The 22834-nt window shown below is 37.5% G+C and overlaps 1 protein-coding gene across 5 annotated transcripts in view; it reads left to right on the forward strand.

Moving 5' to 3' along the window:
• Nucleotides 1-22834, forward strand: part of AUTS2 (activator of transcription and developmental regulator AUTS2) — a 1158197-nt gene that overhangs the window by 546524 nt on the left and 588839 nt on the right. For all 5 annotated transcript variants that reach the window (XM_073884256.1, XM_073884253.1, XM_073884254.1 and 2 more), the window contains one exon: nucleotides 6524-6559. In XM_073884256.1, coding sequence (XP_073740357.1) covers nucleotides 6524-6559 — 36 coding nt within the window. The remainder of the gene's footprint in view (nucleotides 1-6523; nucleotides 6560-22834) is intronic.

Below are 22834 nucleotides of genomic sequence, written 5' to 3' on the forward strand. Positions count from 1 at the left end.
AGGCTGAAATTCCAGCATTAATGGTGTCAGCAGGGCCATGAACCCTCTGAAAGCTCTGGAAAGGATCCTTCCATTCCTCACCTAGCTTCTGGCGGCATCTGGCATTCCTTGGCTTACAATTACGTCATTCCAATATCTGCCTCTGTCTTCACCTGGCCTTCTGCTCAGTGTGTCGCTTTGTGTTGTCCTCTCTTCTTCTTGAAGTATAGTAGTCATTGGATTTAGGAACCACCTTAATCTAGGATGACCTCAACTTAATCACATCTGCAAAGACCCTTTTTCCAGAGAAGGTCATCGTAGTGCTGGCTTCTGCAGCACATATCCCAAATAAGGTTGTCATATCAGTCAGGGTTCTGAAGAGAAACAGAACCAGTACTGTGTATAATCGTACACAATTGAGGAGGCTGATAAGTCTCAAGATCTGTAGTCAGCAAGCTGGAAACCCAGGAGAGTCAGTGGTTAGTTCCAGTCTGAGTCCAAAGGCCTGATCACCAAGAGAACTGATGGTATAATTCCAGTCCATAGGCTCTATGGCTTGAGACCCCGGAAGAATCCACATTTCAGTTGAAGTCTGAAAGCAGGAAAAAAAAGAAAAAAACATCTTCCCACCTCATGTGCAGTCAGAAGAATTCTCTCTTACTCTGAGGATGTTCATTCTTTTGTTCTGTTTCTGTTCTGTTTGGATGAAGCTCATCTACATTAGGGAGGCCAGTATGCTTTACTAGGTCTGTCAGTTTAAATGTTCAACTCATACAAAATCACCCTCACAGTAATGCCCAGAATAATGTTTGACCAAATATTTAGGTAACCAGGGGCCTAGTCAAGTTGGCACATAAAATTAACGTTTATAGTCATATTCTGAGGTTTCACGTGGATATGAATTTTGGAGGGACGCTATTACACTATTCAACCCACTCTGCATTTTTTTTTAAGACACTGGAAGATGTTAAAAAGAATGTTGTTACAATTTTTATTTTAAAATGTTTATTTGCCCTTTATATGAAACAGCATATAAACAACATAAAGGCCAAGAATGCAGTGAGGGAAAGAAGCCAGAAGGGGCTGAGTAGAGATGAGAACCGGTGACCGTGTGAAGTGGGTTCGAACAGAGGGTTGAAAATTGAAGTCAGAAGGGTCCATTTCCATACCTGATGCTTTCGTCATGCTGTTGCCCCGCCCACCTTTTTAAAATCCTATCTGCTACTTGTTAACACCAAAACCAGTCACTAACAAGAGTGATGACAAAAAAGAAAAGCAAATCCTTTCCCAAAATACCACCTCCACTAGCCTTCTTGTTCCCTAAAATTTTCCACTATTTTCTTTTAACTTTTATGGTATGGAATTATAAAAATTCTCAGTTGAAAAGCTAATTTTATTATATATTTATTTATTATCTGTAGAATTTTTTGAAGTATAATTAATGTACAGTGTTATATTGGTTTCTGATGCACAGCACATTGACCTGTTGATTCTGTACATCATGCAGTCCTCCCCACAATCGTGTCACCATCTGTCACCATACAGCATTATTATAGTATTACTGACTCTATTCCCTGTGCCGTACTTTTCACCTCCACGACTTACTTATTTAATAACTAGAAGTTTGTACGTCTTCATCCCCTTTATCTGTTCTACTCCCACCCACCTTTCCTCTGACAACCACCAGTTTGTTCTCTGTATTTAAGAGTCTGTTTTCTTGTTTGTTTGCTCATTTGTTTTGTTTTGTTTTGTTTTAGATTTCACATAACTGAAATCATATGGTATTTGTCTTTCTCGGACTTACTTCATTTAGCATAATACCTTCTAGGCTTATCCATGTTGCCACAAATGGCGAGATCTCTCATTCTTTTTTATGGCAGAATAATATTCCATTGAAAATACAGCACATTTTCTTTATCCATTCATCTTGTGGAGGGACTTGGGTTGCTCCCATATCTTGGCTATTATAAATAATGCTGCAATAAAAACGGGGGTGTAGATATCTTTTCAAATTAGTGTTTTCATTCTCTTTGGGTAAATACAGTAGTGGAATAGATCATATGGTATTTCTGTTTTTAATTGTTGGCCTGTTTTTACTCGAATCCCCCTAGTAGTAATTCCCATTCAAATATATTTTGTGTCTTCACTAGCTCTAAGTAATCCTATCTCCAAGGCCCATTTCCTAGGATTAAGATTTCAATTTTTTTTAATTGTCATTGTTTTTTAAAATGGTACAGAAAATCCATGAATGAGCTTGCTTTGTGACCTTTACTAGAAATGTACTTGGCCATGTGATTCTTGGCATGATCCTCTGCTTTTTACTCCCAAGAGAGAAAAGCCTAACAGGAAGGTGGGTAGGCAAGGATGTCAAACACAATTGGTGTTGTGGAAGAATTTTTAAATATTCTATTAAATTAGCCCTGGGGTCAGAGCATATATCCTCCTCTTGGGGGTGGAGTACACATCCATCCCGTGCTCAAAGAGCTGTAATAATAGCCATGGCCTCTCTATGTAGATGTCTAATGAATGGAGCACATCTATTTTAGATGGATAATCAATTTTGAAATCCCTTGTTGTAGGTAAGCTGTTAAAACAGATATGTTAACTTCACAAGTTTAATGAGTAGCATCAATGATAGCTTAGTGACAGCGATGTAAAGAAAGTCAGGTAGGGAGCAGTGAGGAAGAGTCAATGAGTGTTTAATGAATATCCACTTGCACACTTGAATGTCAGCAGCAATGTTCTACCTCCTGGAAAATGTCTTTCAACTGTGCATCCCATTACTATTCCTGCAGCCCATGTAGCTTTGCAATTGAGGCAGAGTGTGTAAGAAAGCTCTCCTTTGCAACATAATGAGATCGAGGTGGGTAATTTGCAGAGACTGTTGGAACAGTGGTCAAACCTAAAAAAAAAAAAAAAAAAAAAAAGGAGAGAGAGAACTCAGCAGAATGAAAAGACCATGTGAAATAGGAGATGGCTTATAATGAGCCCTGAAATCGCATATCAGATAGCCAGCAGGCTGGCTTTTCCTCATATCCTCGTCTTCTCACTGCTAAACACTTTCTCTTGCTCTGTTTTCTCAATCTCTTTCTACTGCTCGTTTCTACCTTGTGCATTGAAAATATGAATGAATTTGCATCTCTGCCATTTGAAAAAATAAGAATGAAACCTTTTTCATTATTCAACAGAAGTATTTGCCTAAACATGGGTGTATGGTATTATTTCAAATGCTTTTGAATTCAAGGACACTTCTGTTTGTTGCATTCTTTTTTTAAAACATGCCTACTTTTCAAGCCTCATTTTAACTCCTCATCTTTTCTAGATTCTGTGGCAATTTCTGCCATATAGTTTGGACAGTCTGCCTTCTTTCTACAGCAAAAAAAGAAAAAAAAAAGAAGAAAGAAAGCAGGAGGACCCCTCCTCATTAGATATTGACCGGGGGCAACACAGAAAGTTGAAATGAAAGTTGATTCCATCAAATGGTTCAGAGGTCAGGGCATCACCACCTCTTTGCTTTCCTAGGCCTTTTACCTCTTGGTGTCTGTCTCTTTCCTATGTGAGAAATCAGTGCCAATCCCTAAATGCACGTCTGTAACTTAATAGCTAATGTAACACATTTCAAACAACAGAAAAGCTACTTCTAGACATTAATTTTTACAGCATAATCTATTTTTGCCTATGGTATTCATGGAATTTCTGACTTGAAAGAAAGATTAATGCTATCGAATATATGCATCTATATTTAGATACAAACTTAGATTAGGCATTCATGATCGAGACTCCTTAGCAAGGCCTAAGGGATGTGATGTGTGTGTCAGGAGCTATCAGTAAAACCCTGACTCCTGCCTTGTGACTAGTCTCAGAACTTCTGTTACCTCTATCTGATGGTGGAGGTCTCGGTGCTCAGGGATAGTGTCCCAGTGAATACAAGGCGAGAGCCACATTCTTGAGTTTGAAGAAATGGACGAGGAGGTACCTCTTTTAGAGATGTTATTTCTGTTCAAATTTTCCAGTGATGATTGATGGGAGCTGGCAATTAGCCAAGAAAAACATGGTGGAGAAGGAATAAGAAGGGATGTTTGGCAGAGTCGATTAGGAGGAATTTTAACAGAGTTTTTTTGCCAGGTCCAAAAATCACAGGTTAATGCCCCCAACTTTTTCCTCTTTAGAAGAAGTGAGTACAGTGGGTTGACAAATGTGGGTAGACTCTGACCATAAGGTTCTCTATGCTTTCTAGCAAATTCTGAAAACTGTAATGGACTTCTAATGTATGTGAGGATATATTATCTGTGTACTTTCATGTGTCTGTGTTTGTGTGTGTGCGTGGGGCGGGGGTGTTATAAGGCAGGGTGCTTAAATGCTTTGTTGCATTATGTTAATTCCTCGGCAGTGCAATCAAATTCATGTCGTAATTAAAGCTGTCAGTTGGAAGGCAAGCCAATCGCCACGAAAACACAGCATAACAAATGAAGTGAAATGATTCTGCGTGTAGCTATACAATGCTTCGCCAGGCATGAAATTAAATAAGTAATTTGATGTTGACATCAGAAATTGAAATGATACCCACTGTTCCCTCATTCAGTCAGACCTGCATAAACAATAGCCAGAACAAATATGCACAACAAAGTCCTCTTCACCCAGCTCCCTGAGTAATGTACAATATATATGCAAAATGAGTATAACAGAGCTTTCCAAGACCTGAAGGATGTAATTTCCTTTGGTATACAGTAAGATGATACGTATGTGGGGCTGGGGAGGTGTGTTTGGAGGGGTACTTCTGCTTCTGGATAAAGTACATTTGCAGGAAGGAGGAAAAAAAAAAACCTGAAATAAATAAGTGCCATGTTCTTTCTGAGTAGTTCATCCTAAAATGAGTTTACCTCCCAGGGGCATGACTCCAGGGTGGTGGAGACCTAAGTTGGCTTTTGCCTTCCTCTGTTCATGGAGGGCTATGGGTACCGAAAACAGGTGATGCTGTCACATCGCTAATCACTGCGATGAGAAGCTGTCTCCACGGCTACTGTGGATCTCCCTACATACCATTTATGGGATCAAGAATGCAGCAAGATTTTTTTAAACCAAGTCCAGTGTGCGAGATCACACATTGATTGTCCTTTATTCTCCTGAGCCTGTCTGAAAAACCTAGGTGAAGAAAGTTTTGCTTTGGGAAGTGCATTTAGGAATGCCCTGGAGCATACAATTCTTGTTTGATGTGGATGCTGTTGATGCATAGAGCACTGTTTTTCCTTCTCAGAAAACAGTTTAAAATCGAGAAGATTCACATCTACTGTATTTTTAGAGATGCTAAATTCACCTAATCTTTTTTTTCCCCTATGCAATCCGAACTCTCATGTATTTATACATTAATTCAACAAATACTTGTTACAGGCATCCTGTGTGCAAAGCATTGTGCTGAGCACTGGGGAAGCAGCGATGACTTAACCCGATGGTCTCTGCTACCTGTAGTTGCAAAGCAGGGACAGGACGTGTGGGTGGAAGAGCTAGAGGTGAACTGAGTAACCACTGCTTGGGGGTGGAAGTCAGCCCACCCCAGGGAAGGTGTAACACCTGGTCCATGCTAGTCAGAGAAAAGGCCTTGCTGGTGCAAGGACACCAAGCTGAGACCAGAAGACTGCCCCTGCCCTAGCATTCTTTTTGTTTCAAGCTTACTTGGGGTCTTTCTCTTTCACAAAAAGGAGACTGAAAATTAAAACATTTGTAATGAGAGGTTTTGAGGAAAAAAAAAAAAGTACAAACACGCATGGATCACAGACAAGTTTAAAACAAAACTAAGTTCTCTTTTTGACCTCTTTGCCTAAAGAAGTGATGCCCTGCAAACCTTTCAGAATTATTATTTTTTTAGTTTTCTGAGTGTCAGAACTATGGAAGCCTAAATTGATAATTCTTGTGACTGAAACCTTCGGAAAAATGGTGCTTTTCACTGCTTCCCTTTACCCACACATTCTTTGCATTTCATTCTACTAATTATGTTTACAAAATGTCTCATTTTTGAAAAGTGCTCTGTGTGTACTAACTGGTGCCTTTAGGGAATAAACTGGCAAGTAGGTCATACACTGGAAAAGTCATCCAAACCCACTGGGCTTTTATTTTCAAGTCAGTCTGGGCTTTTTCCTCCTGCCTGCCCCTTTGCGGCCACAAAACTGAGTAGCTTGAGACCAGGGCCTTGAATGTCAGCAAGTCAGAGAGGCAGGCTGATGCGTGTCTGTTTAGTCTCAGTGCAGGGCGAAATGCCATCATTAATTCATTACCCAGCTGCCTGTCAAATAAATTGGCAATTACGTCCACCGCAGAAGCTTGGAATTCAGTAAATAGCACGTTAGCATCTCTGAGTTGTTGAGAGATGTAAAGGGGAAAATTAAGCCAACACGGTGTTCGTTTCAGTAGCAGATGACAAGGGGCAGCATACACTAGTGATGTGATGTAGCGATGAAAAACCCGCAAAGGGCTGGTAATGAGCTGTGTGGATTGGAACGTGTTAAAAACCATTGCTGATTTTCCACTTTGTCTTTATGCTTTATTGCAGAGTTCAGCTCCTTCCAGCTTGGGAACAGGCTACTTCGTAAGTTTATCTCAACTTCCACATGTGTGCCTTGCGTTGGCCTTGATTTACCTCTATAATGTTCACTCATTTGGATGTGAAAAAAAATCCAAGAAATCCCCTCTCAGTCCTAAAGAGCAGACTGATAGCCATCCTTTCATTAGGAGTATTTTATTTTTAAACTACATAAGCTGTGGGGCCCTAGGGATCCTAAGTCAGTGTGAGATGTGGTTCGCAGGGCACTTGCTCCTTCTCCAGCAGCGTAAAGGAGACCTGATTGGTTCACGCCACCTTTCCTACGTATTTTTTTTTTTTTTTTTTTAGTGACAAGTGTCATGTGGAGGATGGAATTCAGATTATGCATTGAGGTTTTTATTCACTTTAAAGATCTCTTAACTTCCCTGCATAATACAATGAATTGCCTTTTTTTAAAATAATTTTTTTGATGAGCGGTGGTGTTTTAATGGATGTTTTCCCTTACAGTGTGAGTTCATGGCCTTTAGATTTCCTTTGAGCAATCACGAACTCCTCATTTTAGCAAATACAAGTGTATTGTTTTATTTCTAGACATTTCTCTGCCCTTTGAGAGGGGTAGGGATGGTGTCCTACCTCAGGGATAATCTCATAGATATTTTTCTCATAGAGAAATTGTCACTTTATTTCTTTTATTGATAGCAAAATTACCCTTTCTGGATTCAGTAATCTTTTTCAAGATCTAAATACAAAAGAGTTACAAATAGGCATTATTTACACAACAGGAAAACATGCTAATGTGGAGGTTTTTTGTGGTATTTAAAGGAATCTGATTTGTGTTCTGAATGATGAACCCTGATACTCAATGCCTGCTCAGCTTTTTCTGAGAAAATAATGAAATCATGAAAATAAAGTGGAAAATAATTACTGTTTCAGTTTAGTTGCCTTTAAATTTCTTTCCTCTAAAATGCTAATTACGCTGGTTTTCTTCTGCCCACACATTTCTCTTCATACATTTACATTAAATATATGAAAACCAGCATCATTTCGTTGAATGATAAGTCTTTTCCAAGCTTGGCAGAAGTAGCATATTCTAAATGTTGATTTTTTTTTCTTAATCTATGATAATGAGGAGAAAAAGGGTAAGGATAAAGATTTTTTTGTACCTGCTTAATACAGTCAGCATGCTTATCCTTGCTCTTTATTGTGGCTGAATATTCATGCTTACAGAAACATGCAGGATGCTGAAGCAGTCGAAATAACAGAAGTAGTCCATCTGCCATGTCTTCACACCAGGCTGGATGTGGGTTGAGATGCTGGAAGTAAAATCTGGAGACTGCCAGTGTCTGTTCTCTGTCCAAAAGCTAAATTATCCCTCTTGGCTTTCTTCAGAAGAATAAGGCCAAAACCACCAACTTAGCCCTTGATCACTTCGAGACTGAACATTCTAGTATTTTTTTTTTTTTGTCAATATGATAACCCTGAAAGAAGAAAGTCAGTGGTAGAAACCTCAAAAATTTTATTATGCTTTTTGTCACTTTTTTTCTCTCTAATTCCAGGAGTGTTTCTTTTTAATTTTTGGTAATACATTATTTGAGGAAAGAGTGCAGGTACAAATCTAAAATGATTTTTATATTCACACAGTGTTGGAGGAGTATAAAAGTTTGTCCTTTGGTAAAATTGCTCTTAGTATTAATTTGCTTACATAAAAAAAACCTGTGGTATTATTAGCTTACACGGTAAACATACGTACCAGATGCATGGCCAGCTCTGAAACTATGACCAAAATGCTCTACTTAGAATGTGTTTCCAATAATGGGTTTATTCTGTTATCGAATTGCAAAATCCATTGATATTATTCTCATCAAAAAGTGTCTTTTGTTTCAATTTTCATGCCAGCGATATTACATGTAACACTTGATTTCAGGTACTAACATCAGCATTGGGGAGTTTCATGCTCTTCTAAGTGGAAATAGTAAACTCACAAGTTTTAAGAGTTTTGTGTCAACATATTCTTTGTTGTGCTTTATGATCTGTTATGTCAATATTAGCCTTTACTTACGTTTGTAATGAAGGCTCAGCATCAGGTAAGTGGAATGGTGATATTTGGGCTCTGTCCTTACTTCTTTTCAGCATCTCTCCGAAGTGTGGATGGAGACACTTCACCTTCAGAGTCACTGCGTTATTAATGCAATTGAACCATAGTAGGAACTCTGTTGTAAGAAAACTGAAGGCACTCACTTACTGGGTTTAGCGACCTGGAACTGTTTTCTTACATTATCTCCCTTGCCCCAACGTTACTTTAACTTCACAGTTTCCTTTCATTTAGAGTTTATGCTCTTAAAGACCTTTTAGTGAACTAGGGTGAGATGCTGATCATTGTGTGTGCTAATAAAATAGACACCCACGTACATACACACACACACACACACACACACACACACACACACACAAGCTCACGTGTGCCTGTGTACAACACTATACACAGCCAGTATATTTTTCTTTCAGTTCTTCCCATTTATCAGTTGTGATGTTAGAGAATTTAAAGAAGAGTCCTTTGTTTTTGATTTAGTTGTATTTGTTTATATCTCTTTGGTTTTGTGTTCCAAAGATGTCTGCTTAGGTCTGTTACTTTTCCAATTCATTTATAAGCTGAAGATTTGAGAAATGAGAACAGCAGCTAAAATCAGTATTTACATAAGCATATTGCAAAGGATTCTTAAAGTAGACAAAATAAAGAAGGATTGGAACAAACTTTTCACATTTTTGGGAGCTTTTGAATAATGTGGGTGTTATACACACAGAGAGACACACATATATATTCATTACATACTCATGCCCAGCTCATATTCTAAATATAAATGGAAGTATAGACTAGTTGGATTCTATTTGCTTTTTTTTTATTTTTTATTTTTATTTTGGCAAGAGTACCAAAACTTGTTGGAGTGTGTAGGGTTTTTCTTTCTTTTTTTTTTTAAACGTTAATGCAGTGAACATGTTTTCATTTTAATTTAAATGTTTTGTGCTATGTTCTCTTATATATGTATTTGAAGTGTTACTGTGCATAGTGGGTAATTAAGAACTTAGAGACAGATTGATCTGAAGCCTGGTTGTGTGACCTTGGGCAGGTTATTTAATATCTGTAAATCTGCACCCATCTACTAGAGTTGTGAATCCTAAATGAGACAAGGTGTTTAATGCATGCAGAACAGCTCTCATTAATAGCAGATTATTCCCATTATAGTGTGTGATGGACAACACTTGGTCTCATTAAGTGGCTGTGTAATGTTGTGGTAGGTAGAGGATCATCACCAGAAATAAGTGATGTAAGAAATAAATTTTGGAATTTGTAGCTGTAGGTCAGGAACATTCTTACAGCTTTCTGAGGAGCCTATGTGTGTTCGGTCAGCCATATACCACTTTACTCCATATGTGAACAAATAAACAAATAGAATTTCACTCTCTGTGATCCTCAGTGATCACCATGGTGTTAGAATGAACTTTTCCAGGCTGTCCATATATTACAGTTGTTTAATTTGTCCATTAAAATCATTTGCTTATTTTTTCTCTCAGACTTGAGGCATTTAAAGACTGCTAATAGCTCTTGAGATTGGGCTGGAAAAGTAAGAAAGATCTGTTCAACACCTTCAGGTGTTAAAAGGTTGTGTCACTTATTTGCTGCTCCTTGACCCCCAAAAGAGAAGTGGATGCCCTAGCATACCTGAATGAAGTAACCAAATTCGGGAGAGTGAGAAGACCAGTGAAAACATCTCCTGGTTGCCGGTGGTCTGACGTGTCCTCACAGGAGGGTTTGGGATGCATTCTTTACCAGCCCTTGAGCCCATATGCCAGTAGTTGGGAGCTACTGTTGGTATAAGGGTGACTGACTTGTCAGGCTGAACCTGATCCCTGCTGTGTAAAAGAAGCTTTCCTTCATTCTGGTGACATGTCCTGCCTACTTTTCTGGATAATTTTCAGCCTTCTACAGGTTTGAATCTAAGTGTCTTAGGCCCATAGTCTCAAACAGCTTGGATCCTGCTTTTGTAAACTCCAGTGATCCAGAGATTTTCCATAATGGTTCCCAACTAATAACTTGAATTCTCCTCAATTGCATCACATCTAGCTAAATATAAATACAAATATACATATTTTAAGATTGTCAAGGAAACTAATCCATTTAAACCTAATGATTAAAACTACCACATTACATAATAGAGTGGAATTGCAGAGTGGTATACTTCTTAAAATGGGATGTATGTGATTACTGCTTTCCTGTGCACTCAAATTACTTAAGAAGTTGTGTTGATAGTGTTGGTAACAGGTAGTGGGGTGCAAAATAATGACCTGTGGCTTTCCGTCAGAGCTATAAGATCATAAAGGGATTAAATTCTTTGCCCTGTTCTAAGTTTTTGACTATAGACCCTTGAAATATTTCCTTTTTTTCTTTGAATAACATAGGTTTTTTTAAAGACTGGGCTTTCCTTTGAACAGACACTTCTGACTTTTTGTCTTTCACTAAGTATTGAGCACCTTCTCCATCAGATATTGTTCTAAGTGATGGGTTATTACAGATGTGAAAAACCATGCCCCTCTCAAGAAATTTAGGCTTCTTTTAACCCAGGTCCTCTCTTTCCTCTGTGATGCTTTTAAATATTTTTGACACATTGCATTTAAATGAGAGGATTTCGGCTCTACAGAGAACCTAACATTCTTTAACTTTATAATGGTTCTTTGGGTTTTAACTTTAGAAATGCAACTACTTCAGTCTGGCCTTGACAGCAACCCCATTCGAAGTCATCTTCCTTCCCACCTGCCAGTACTTGCTAGGGATGCTGGGAGAGACTTTTGTATTTCAAGTGTTTAATCAAAACCTGTCAAATGTTTAAAGATAAATGATGCTGAGTGTTTTAACATGTCTCTCAAATAAGACTCTAATATTTGTATTTATTAATAATTAACTCTGGTAAATGAATTATTGGCCATTACTTATTTACTGACAAGTTCCCATTATAATGGAAATTTCTTAAAAATCTGAATTCCATCAGAGATCTCCAGTTGTTATGGGGGCATTTGAACTCATTGGTAAAGATTGAGTTAGAAAACAGCTCACCAGATGGAGAGTTCAGTGCATTTTAATTGTCAAATATATATTAAACATCTGTTCTTCATTCGTAAGGTAAATAAGATGTAGGCTTGGCCCTCAAGTCATACGTAGTTGAGTTTGATACACAGCAAACTGAACAGTTCTATGAGAAGAGTGAGTAGAGCACTTGGGAGTATGTATAAGCGTCAGTTAATTTTAGGAGGCTTAAATTGTGCAGAACTTGATGGATGTTTAGATTTTCAACAGATAAGGAAAAGGTGGGACGTTTGAGGCAGCAAAGGTAAGAGCAGAGAAATGGCATCATCCTGCGGGATTGCTTTGACTGTATCTATCACGTTTCTGGAGAAAGGTTGGACTTGGGTCGGTTAATTACAGGGAATGTGGAACGAAGCCAGGGAAGGAGTTGGTGAGTGGGGAGGAGATGATTTATAGGTAGATCCAGACTTGACACTAGTGATCTTTTAAAAATGAGAAAGATGTGAATCCCAGGATCAATGCCTGTGATGCTTCTTTTACTTGGAATAGGAATCCCAGGAGGGAGAGATTTGATTTTAGGAAGCTAATGAGTTTGGAAGTTAGAGGAGGTAGTTAGAAGTTTAAGTTGTATATATCTTAAGTGGTAGTTCAAAGAGCTGTCCAGAGTAATGGGAAGAACAAAACATTGCCATGCAAATTGAAATTTATGTTAAAACTTGTAAGAAAAAAAGTAGTACCTTGTGAGAATTTCAGTATGTCCTTAAAACTCAGCCTTATGCTTATGAAAAGATATCTTTGAGGTGTGGTTGTATGTATAATTTTGGGTGACCCCTAAGAATTACCCAGTGAGTCACCAAAGTAGACTTGAAACATTGGCCTCAGAGGTATCCCATCTCCCAAGTGAGCACACCACTAAAGTATTTATGTAATATTTAATATACAAAAATATTTTTATGATTTTTTATTATAATAATGGAATAAAATATTGTAACCCATCACTCAAAAGCTGGCGCATATATAATGATTTGGAAGCTACCTATTTAATGTGCAGAAACATTAGGGTAAATGAAATCAGTTTCTCTTCCTAATGATAAAAAGTTACCGTGTTTTTGAATTGTGACCTTTAAATACTACCCTGAATTATAATTGTCTCTTATAAAGTAACAAAACCTGAATCTTCACTTATGTAGGTGTTTTGTTTAAGGTCAGGAACCACAGAATTAATCTTAGTTACCCTGGAGGGTTGGTTTATACCTGGCCTAAGTATCTATGTTCTGACTGACTCCTCCGTATAGTCACCAATAAACTCTTAATTTCAGGGGCCTTAGACTAAAAAAATAATTGTGCTTTCCATTTCTTTTTTTCTGTTTTTCATTGGGTATGAATACTCTTAATTTTGGGAACAGGATCAGTGAGCCATGAGCAACATACCCTGACCAAATGAACAGTACAAGTTAAATTCTGGTGAGCAGACATTTAATTATGTGTAGGATTTCCACAGTGAGATGACTCTTCCAGATCACCCTGAGGAAATTGTCTTCTGTGTCCACATTTTTATTTAATTATTTATTATTTTTATGTATTTTTATAAAGATTTTATTTATTTGTCAGAGAAAGAGAAGAGAGCACAAGCAGAGGGAGAAGCAGGCTCCCCACTGAGCAAGGAGCCCGATGCGGGGCTCAATCCCAGGACCCTGAGATATGACCTGAGCCAAGGGCAGACGCTTAACTGACTGAGCCACCCAGGAGTCTCATGTGTCTACATTTTTAGTTTCAGCTTTTTCATGCAGGGCAAAGGAATTGAGAAATTTGGTGAACGGGATAATCAGATGAGAAAGGATCCATTGGTGTCTCTAGTTACCACCAACCCCTCAACACTCTCATCTTCTCAACATTTTTGTGAAGAGATAGGCTAGGTATTTTTAAACATCTGCTGTCTACAGGAATCTTCGTTGTTGGCTCTTGCAACTTGTAATTGGGATAAGGTGAAAATCCAGGTGCTCCTGATGGGTGTAGGGAAATAGCTCTTGGCCTGGTCTCCCTGTCCCCTCAACCCCCTTCCTTGGCCCCTCAGTTTTGGAGAAAATAAGTTATTTTGGGGGAAAAAAAATATTTTACAAGCCACTGGACTAGATAATTGCTTAAAGGGCCTTTGGTTCTAATATTCCAAAATCCGTGATTCTAGGCCCTTTACACCTAAATGTTCGCCATGTGGGCCCAAGGCTTTCAATCGGTTTTGCTGCCTCTCTTAGGTCTCCTTTGAACTGTAGGAATGCAAGGCCATGGTCCCCTTGGTGCTTAATGAACACTGCCCTTCAGTGTCAACAATGAAAGAGATCCACATTTCGATTGGCCAAGTCTTTGAAATTAATTTCTTTGATATTAATGAGTAATGTTTTATATTTCTGTTCTTCAGTTAGGGTTTAGCATATAGAAATAGTGAGGCTGTAACTTCATTCTCTTCCATAGTTAGCGTACCCTATTGGTCACAGAGATGATTCAGGAAAGACATTTTAGTAGTGTGCATCGAAAATCCCAGAGGGAACGGACGGGCCACTGTCATGGAATTCAGAAAGTGTCTCCTCTCCCTCCTTGCCCTCCCCCACTTCCTTCCTTTTCTTTTTCTGACACTGGCTTCAAAGAAATCATCCTATTCTTACTGGAGATTTCCAGGTTATAGAAATGTTGAATTAGTGGGTATGAGCTATATTATATAAAATGAGCTGTGGGCAGTGTGAAATACCAGGATTTACTTTGACTACCCACACAGCCTTCATATTTGATAGATTTAACTGCCCTGGAGTTTCATGGACTATCCATCAGAAGCTCAGATCAAAGGACTCATTCCTTTGCTTAACTGCTTTAAAAAAAATATTTTTCCTGAAATTGTAAATTAGATGTCTCCCAATCCATTGCATAAGAAACTTACAGCTTTGTGAAACACCAAGAGTATCATTTGAAAACAGGTTAAAAAACACAACTGGGGCTTGTTAAAGAGGAAAAGTGCTGTTTTAACTCCAAGTGTCACATTTTCCTATAGTCAGCTCCAGCAGTAAACAAGAGTTATTGGAAGCTGAGATAGTTTGAGACACTTCACTTATCTCCCGATTCTTGACTTCAGAAGCCAAACATTTAAAATGCATTTTGCTCATGTAAAAATGTTTATCCATTTAAAATACAATGTCATTGTAACAAAAGCACCCCAGTGACAAGCTGTTTAGATATTGCACAGTTAATAAACTGTCAGGTCCTATACACATACACGTGAAAAGACCAGCACAGTTACCCAAGGCTTGGCATTATAAATCACTGTTAACAAACCTTAATTTGCTTACTAGGCTAATGAATGATCTCCATTTTTCCTGTAGTAATTAGCTTCACTAACAATCATGTTTAAAGGGACATTCCTCATACTATACTTAATTTGTGCTCTGAAATCTTTGGTATCTGGTTTGCAGGATGGAAACAAAAATAAAACGGAAAAAAAAAGCGAGAGAACAAAGCCTATTAGTCTCCAATGACAGCTCTTTTGTAATAAATCCAGGTTGTGGCTCTTCTCAAGTAGAAGCATTGCCAAAGGTGATGACTGTCTATTAGGGCTTATAAACTGTAATGTACTAGCAGATCTGCAATGGAGTGGTGAAGCCAGATAATTGCAGTCTTTCCTGTCTAAATGTGCTGCTGTGTGGAGTGGCCTCTGATTTTAAGGAGCCATTAAAAATGCAGCAGGGCATAACAGCTGTGGTTCCTAGTGAACTCCTAATATTTCATATGTTCATCACATCTCATAAAATCTTGCCCAAACCAACAAATGACTATGTGTGCAGCTGGCCTGCCACAGAAGGAAATTGAGGAGAAACTGAATCATGCAGGTAGCATTACATAGACCCACCAAGAACTCATCCAAGCCTACGGTGTCTCTTTTTACTCCCTTGAATTCTGTTTCCATTTTAGTCCCTAAAGAGAACATTCATATTTTACCTTTTGTAAAAGGATCCTATCAGTAACCTACTTTTTCCTACCTTTGTGGGAAATAGGCCTGACTTTGGCAAGGGAAGGCAGGGCTGTATCCTGTGAAGAGAAAGTCATGGGAAGTTGGCATCTCAACCCTAAACCCAAAGGACACAAGAAATTTGGTTCCTTCATAGTTTATTTGAAATACATGTTAAAAATAACTTTGTAAGAGCACTAGCCATGTGATATGAAAACCTGATTTCTCTGAACAAAAGGAGCATTAATACTAGAACATTCTGGGGATCAAGGGAAACTAGAGAAGCCAATATGTTCTTCTAATCAAATATCAAACAGCTAAGCATCATGACCAAATGGAAGTCTTAAGCTGCATTTGTAAAGAGGCATAATATAGTCACAAGTTCTTTTCATCTGTTGCTAAATTGCCAGCTTTCAATGTGGTAATTAAAATAGATCTATTATTTTGGCTTTACCTTTATAGGTTTAGAGTTAATAGAACCTCTGAGTTAGAGGGGACCTCAAAGATCACCTTGTCTGATTGCCAGTCTGAAACTGAACGCAGAACACCAAGTACTGTAAGGGTAGGCTGACAGTTAAGGACTATGACCTCTCTCGTCATCGACGCTGACCTTTATTGGCATAGCTGAAGATCACATCAGTTTTTTTTTTGTTTTCTTTTTTACCACCTACACCTCACTGACTCCAGTTAACTAACAACTGTGCCTTTTCCATATCTAGAATAATAACACACAGACACACACACACATGCACATGTATATTTTAACCTCTGTTGAAGTTCATCTTGGTACACTTAGTACAACTTGTCCATTATTCAATGCTCTGGAGATTCTACCATGTAATACATCATTGTTTCTCTTAACACCATGCTGGTGAATACTACCCACTGCCGTAAGTGTGACTTCCTCCTCTTCATCCAAGCTGTAGGCTATAAAATACCAGTGCTGGTAGGTTTTCCTCATTGTTCTTTTTGTAATGTCTCTTCTTCATGGGATTTGATATATGGTAGCTGGCTATTAGAGATTCTGGGTATTTATCTCCTTTGGTGATTTTTATCTGGAGCCTCAAAAAAAAAATCAGACATTCTTCCTTTGTTTCGTTTATCCATACATACATTTGGAAAGGGCTTTGAGACAGTCTGTGGACATGCTTAGTATACTGTCTCTTTTTCCTTTGTAGTCATCTTATCCAGTTAAAAAAGAAAAATAACTGGACATTATCATGTGGACCATTAAAATATACTTACCATAGATTCTGTTGTGATGTTGGTATTCATAGCTAAGCCTCTTCAAATTATTCTAATATATGTCAATGAGCAGCATTATCTAAAGTAGATAAAAGGACACACTATAAAAGAGGTGCAATTTGATACAGTATTCATATCAGATACACATGAGTAATAATTAGAAAAAGGAGACAAATGAAAAACTTGCTATTATTTATAATAGGTCTTTGTTATATACAGTTGCATCCTAAATGTGGAATTCTTGAATTGTGACACATATTTAAATTTTGAGTACAGAAGACATAGTAAGTTTATTTTTGAAATTTTGCAAATTCTAAATTGGTTAGGCTATGAAATTACATTCTGTTTTTTTCTTCATCTTTCAAATGAAGGTTGGATCAAGGTGCTCTTTATTTTTTTTTTAAAGATTTTATTTATTTATTTGAGAGAGAGAGAATGAGAGAGAGAGAGCACGAGAGGGAGGAGGGTCAGAGGGAGAAGCAGACTCCCCGCCGAGCAGGGAGCCCGATGTGGGACTCGATCCCGGGACTCCAGGATCATGACCTGAGCCACAGGCAGTCGCTTAACCAACTGAGCCACCCAGGCGCCCCTCCAAGGTGCTCTTTAAAAGGGTATTTCAATGTCAGCACATCTGTGGATGTGTTGGAAAGACTGTTGTACAACCAATTAAGAGAGTATACATGATCAGGGACCATTTGTATAAGTCGTTTTGTGAATAAGAAAAGGAAGGTAAGTATATTTTCCAAAGTCATACAACTAGGGGAAGAATTCAAGTTGAGAATTAAGCTTAGTAATATAAAACTATCCTGCCAAGAGGCTCAATACTTCACATTGAGCAATCGGAAAATAGGATCTGCCTTTTTTTTCCTTAAACTTTTGGAAACCTAGGCCAAATGATAAGTTCTGTCTATATTTGTTTTACCTCACTAAATAGACATTAAAGCAAGTGGATCCTTATCTTTCAGCTAAGGATAAAACCTTAGTTTTTCTCTTCCATAAAAAGGTTATATAAGGGGTGTGCGTGTGGCTCAGTCAGTTAAGCATCTGCCTTTGGCTCAGGTCATAATCCCAGGGTCCTGGGATGGAGCCCTGCGTTGGGCTCCCCGCTCAGTGGGGAGTCAACTTCTCCCTCTCACTTACTCCTCCCCGCCCCCCGCTCATGCTCGCTCGCTCGCTCTCTCTCTCAAATAAATAAATAAAATCTTTTTTTTAACGGTTATATAAGTGTTGTTTTTTTTTTCTTAATATTCATGCCTCATAATATGTATAGGCCAATCTAATTAAAGCCTCACCCATGCTAGACTGGGCCCCAACAAAACTCTGCTTAGGAAAGATGCCTGGGAAGCTTATTTTTTTATTTTTTGTTTAATAATAACCTTCACTTTTTAGCACAGTTAAACACTTACAGAAAAATTGAAGTTAAAGTACAGAGAGTTTTTATTACCTTTGGCTCCTGTAAATCTACTAACGACATCCCACACCATAGGAATACATTTGCCACAATTGATGAACCTACTTTGGCACACCATTATCACCCAAAATCCATAGTATATATTAGGGTTCACTCTTGGTGTTGCACATTTTTTAGGTTTTGAAAAATGACATGTATCCACCATTAGAATATCATATAGAGTAGTTTCGCTGCCCTAGAAATCCTCTTTGGACCTATTCAGTCCTCTCTTCCCATTAACCCCTAGCAACCACTGTCTCCCAATTTTTACTGTCTCCGTAGTTTTTCCTTTTCCAAAATGTCATACAGTTGAAATTATACAGTATGTAGATTTTTCAGATTAGCTTCCTTTAGTTAATGACATGAATTTAACATTCCTCCATGTCTTTTTATGGCTTGATAGCTCTTTTTTTTTTTTTAAGTGCTGAATAGTATTCCATTGTTTGGATGTCCCACAGTTAATGTATCTATTCACTTACTGAAGGGCATCTTGGTTGCTTTCAAAGATCAGGTATTATAATTGAAGCTGCTATAACATCTGTGTAGGTTTTTGTATGGACATAAGTTTTCAACTCATTTGCATAAATACCAAGGAGCATAATTTCTGGATCTTATGGTTAAAGAGTATGTTTAGTTTTGGAAGAAACTGCCAAACTGTCTTCCAAAGTGGCTGTACTACTTTGCGTTCCCATTAGCAGTGGATGAGATTTCCTTAAGCTCTTCATCTTTGCAAGCATTTGGCATTGCCAGTGTTTTGGAATTTTACATTGTAATAGATGTGTAGTTGTATCTCACTATTTTAATATGTAATTTCCTAGGGACCCCTGGGTGGTTCAGTCGGTTAAGCATCTGCCTTCAGTTCAGATCCTGATCCCAGGGTCCTGGGATCAAGTCCCGCATTGGGCTCTCGCTCAGCAGGGAGCCTGCTTCTCCCTCTGCTGCTGCTCCCCCTGCTTGTGCTCTTTCTCTCTCTGACAAACAAGTAATTCCCTAAAAAATTATGCAGTTTTCTAATGATGTGACGTTGAACATCTTTTGGTATGCTTGCCATCTGGGTATCTTCTTTGGTGAGGTTTCCGTTCAGGTCTTTTGCCTATTTGTTATTCGGGTTTTTCATGTTTTTTTTTTAGTTGAGTTTTAAGAATTTTGTTAGGTACTTTGCATAATAGTCCATTATCAGTTATGTCTTTTGCAGGTATTTTCTCCCAGTCCATGGTTTGTCTTCTCATTCTCTTGACATTGTCTTTCACAGAACAGAAGTTTTTTGTTTTAATGAAGTAAAGCGTATGAATTACTTATTTCATGCGTTGTGCCTTTGGGGTTGTATTAAAAAGTCATTGCTGTACCCAGGCTTATATAGAGTTGCTCCCCTGTTATCTTTCAGGAATGTTACAGTTTTGTATTTTGGTCTTTGATATATTTTGAGTTAATTGTTGTGTAGGGTATAAGGTGTATGCTTAGATTCTTTGTGTTTTTCTTTATTGCCTGTGAATGTCCAGTTGTTCCACCACCGTTTGTCTAAAAGACTTACCTTTCCTCCACGGTATTGGCTTTTCTTCTTTGTCAAAGATCAGTTAGCTCTATTTTCACTTATTTCTGAGCTCTCTATTCACTGTGTTCTCTATGCATTGGTTTGTTTGCCTCTTTTCTCACCAGCGCCCCAGTATCTCAATTGCTATAGATAAAGTGTAAGTACACAAATTGATACTTATTCATAATAAATCTTGTGGTTATGTCAGTTCTTCAACTTTGTTCTTCTCTGTCAACCTTGAGTTAGCTATTCTAGGTCTCTTGTCTCTCTTTATAAACTTTAGAATCAATTTGTCAGTAGCCATAAAATATCTTGCTGAGGTTTTGCTAGGAATTGAATCTGTAGATCACGTTGGGAAGAAATGACATCTGGACAACATTGCGTCTTCTTATTCATGAACATGGAACATCTCTCCATAAATTTAGTTCTTCCTTGGTCTCTTTCAACAGAATTTTGTGGTTTTCCACACATAAATCTTCCATCTGTTATAAGTTATGTGTAAGTTATACATCTTGTTAGATTCATAACTAAATATTTCATTTCAGGGTGTGCGTATGTAACTGATAATACCTTAATTTCAAATAACACTTGTTCATTGCTGGTATATAGGAAAGTAATTGATTTTTGTAATATTAACCTTGTATCTTGCAACGTTGCTCCTATCACTTATTTCTAGGAGTCTCTTTTCGATTTTCTACATAGGTGATCATTTCATCTGAGAACAAAAACAGTTGTATTTTTTCCTTCCCAGTCTGTATACCTGTTTTTTCCTTTTCGTGTCTTACAACATCAGCTAGGACTTCAAGTATGATGTTAAAAAAGCGTGGTGAGGGAGAATATCCTCACCTTTCTCTTAGCTTTGAGAATTTTACACTTAAATATGATGTTAGCTGTAGTTTTTTTTGGAGACATTCTTTATCAAGGTGAGGAAAGCTCCCTTTTATTCCTGCTTTGCTGAGAGCTTTTATCATGGATGGTATTGGATTTTGACAAAAGCTTCATCTTTGTTTTTTTACTTGGTAATGATGTGTCTTTTTTAATATATACTATTGGATTTGACTTGCTAATATTTTATTGAGGATTTTTATATATATGTTCATGAGAGAGATATTTTAGTCTAATGTCTTTGTCCAGTTTTGATATTAAGGTAACGCTGACCTCTAGAATGAGTCATGAAGTATTCTTTCTTCTTCTATCTTGTGGAAGAGACTGTAGATAATTACTAAAATTTCTTCATTAAATGTTTAGTAGAATTTGCCAACAAACCCATCTGGATCTGGTGCTTTCTGTTTTGGAAAGTAATTAATTATTAATTCATTTGTTTAATCAGATCTATTCAGATTACCTATCTCTTCATATAGGAGTTTTGGCATAGTGGGTCTCTCAAGGAATTGGTTCATTTCATCCAGGTTGTCATTTATGGCATAGAATTGTTCATAATATTTTTTTAACTTTTTAATGTCTATAGAATATATAATGATTTCCCTTCCTTCATTTCTGATATTAATAATTTGTGTCTTCTCTTTAGACTTAGTGATTTTATCGATCTTTTCAAGGAACCTGTTTTTGGCTTTATTGACTTTCTCTCTTGATTTTATTTTTAATTTCATTGATTTCTATTCTAATTTTGATTATTTCTTTTCTTCTGCTTGCTTGGGATTTAATTTGCTGTAATTTATCTAGTTTCCCAGGGTGAAAGCGTAGATTATTCACTTTAGACCTATCTTCTTTTCTGATATATTCATTCAGTGCTATAAATTTTCCTTTAAGGACTGCTTTTGCTGTATTCCACATATTTGGATGTATATTTTTATTTTTATTTAGTTCAAAATATTTAATTTCTCTTGAGATTTCTTGTTTGACCCATGTGTTATTTTATTTTTTTATTTTTATTTTTTTTTAAAGATTTTATTTATTTGAGAGAGAGAGAATGAGAGATAGAGAGCTCGAGAGGGAAGAGGGTCAGAGGGAGAAGCAGACTCCCCACTGAGCAGGGAGCCTGATGTGAGACTCGATCCCAGGACTCCAGGATCATGACCTGAGCCGAAGGCAGTCGCTTAACCATCTGAGCCACCCAGGTGCCCGACCCATGTGTTATTTTAAAAGGGGGTGTTTCCGGGGAAGGTTTTTACTACTCAAAACTGTCACTTTCAGAGCCTCCACTCCCTGCCAACCCAGAAGCACTGATTTGTAACAAGCTCCTCAGAAGATTCTGGAGGAGTCAGCCCAACACATGTTCGTAGACTTTAGTTGTACACATATATAATGTAATTTGAAGGCAATCTCACCAGTTGTAATTACTACTTGATTTAATTACAAGCATATTTGTGTTAGTGAGTTTTTATCTGCATCTTCCTTTTCTTGCTATGGTATAGCTTATCTAAGACTCATTTAGATATTTATCTAAATCTGATCCTGTATTTTATTTGATACCCTTTCTGCCAAATAATCTGTCATACTTAATGCAAAGACTTTTATTAATTTCTGGGTAGGATGCTGTCTTATTTGGCAGAACAGGAAGAAGTCTGTATTGGTTCTTGCTAGAAGGTGTTTTTTTTTTTTTAATGGGTCCATTCCTCTGAGAAAATTGCTGTGAGTTTTATCTATATTAAGTTACATGTTTGAAAATGGAATCTCTGCTTTTAATCCTGTAAATTTCTATGTACATAAGATCTCTTTAAGCAACAGAGAGTTCATTTAATGTTTTATTCTTGATTCCATTCATCAAGCTTATTTCATTGTTTTTTATAATCCAGCAATGGGCTCATTCTTGCCTCATTTACTCTTTTGAAGCAATGGAATTATTTATGTATTTTAACTTTCCCATTTTCTGCTTTCCAACCCCCACTTCCATTTGGTCCTGTAACATAAAATTTGCAAAACGTGAGCCTGAATAATAAAGGATCACTCCGTTGATTGCTAAACATATATTATAGTGACTTTAAACTCATTTTAGGTCATCGTGCTGCCAATTAGTTTGATTACAAGCATTTAAGCTGTCACATATAAAGCCTTCTGCTTCCTAA

Source organism: Callorhinus ursinus, unplaced genomic scaffold (genome assembly GCF_003265705.2).
Source record: "Callorhinus ursinus isolate GAN/ISIS: 27379988/994484 unplaced genomic scaffold, GSC_fseal_2.0 scaffold55, whole genome shotgun sequence".
NCBI lineage: Eukaryota > Metazoa > Chordata > Mammalia > Carnivora > Otariidae > Callorhinus > Callorhinus ursinus.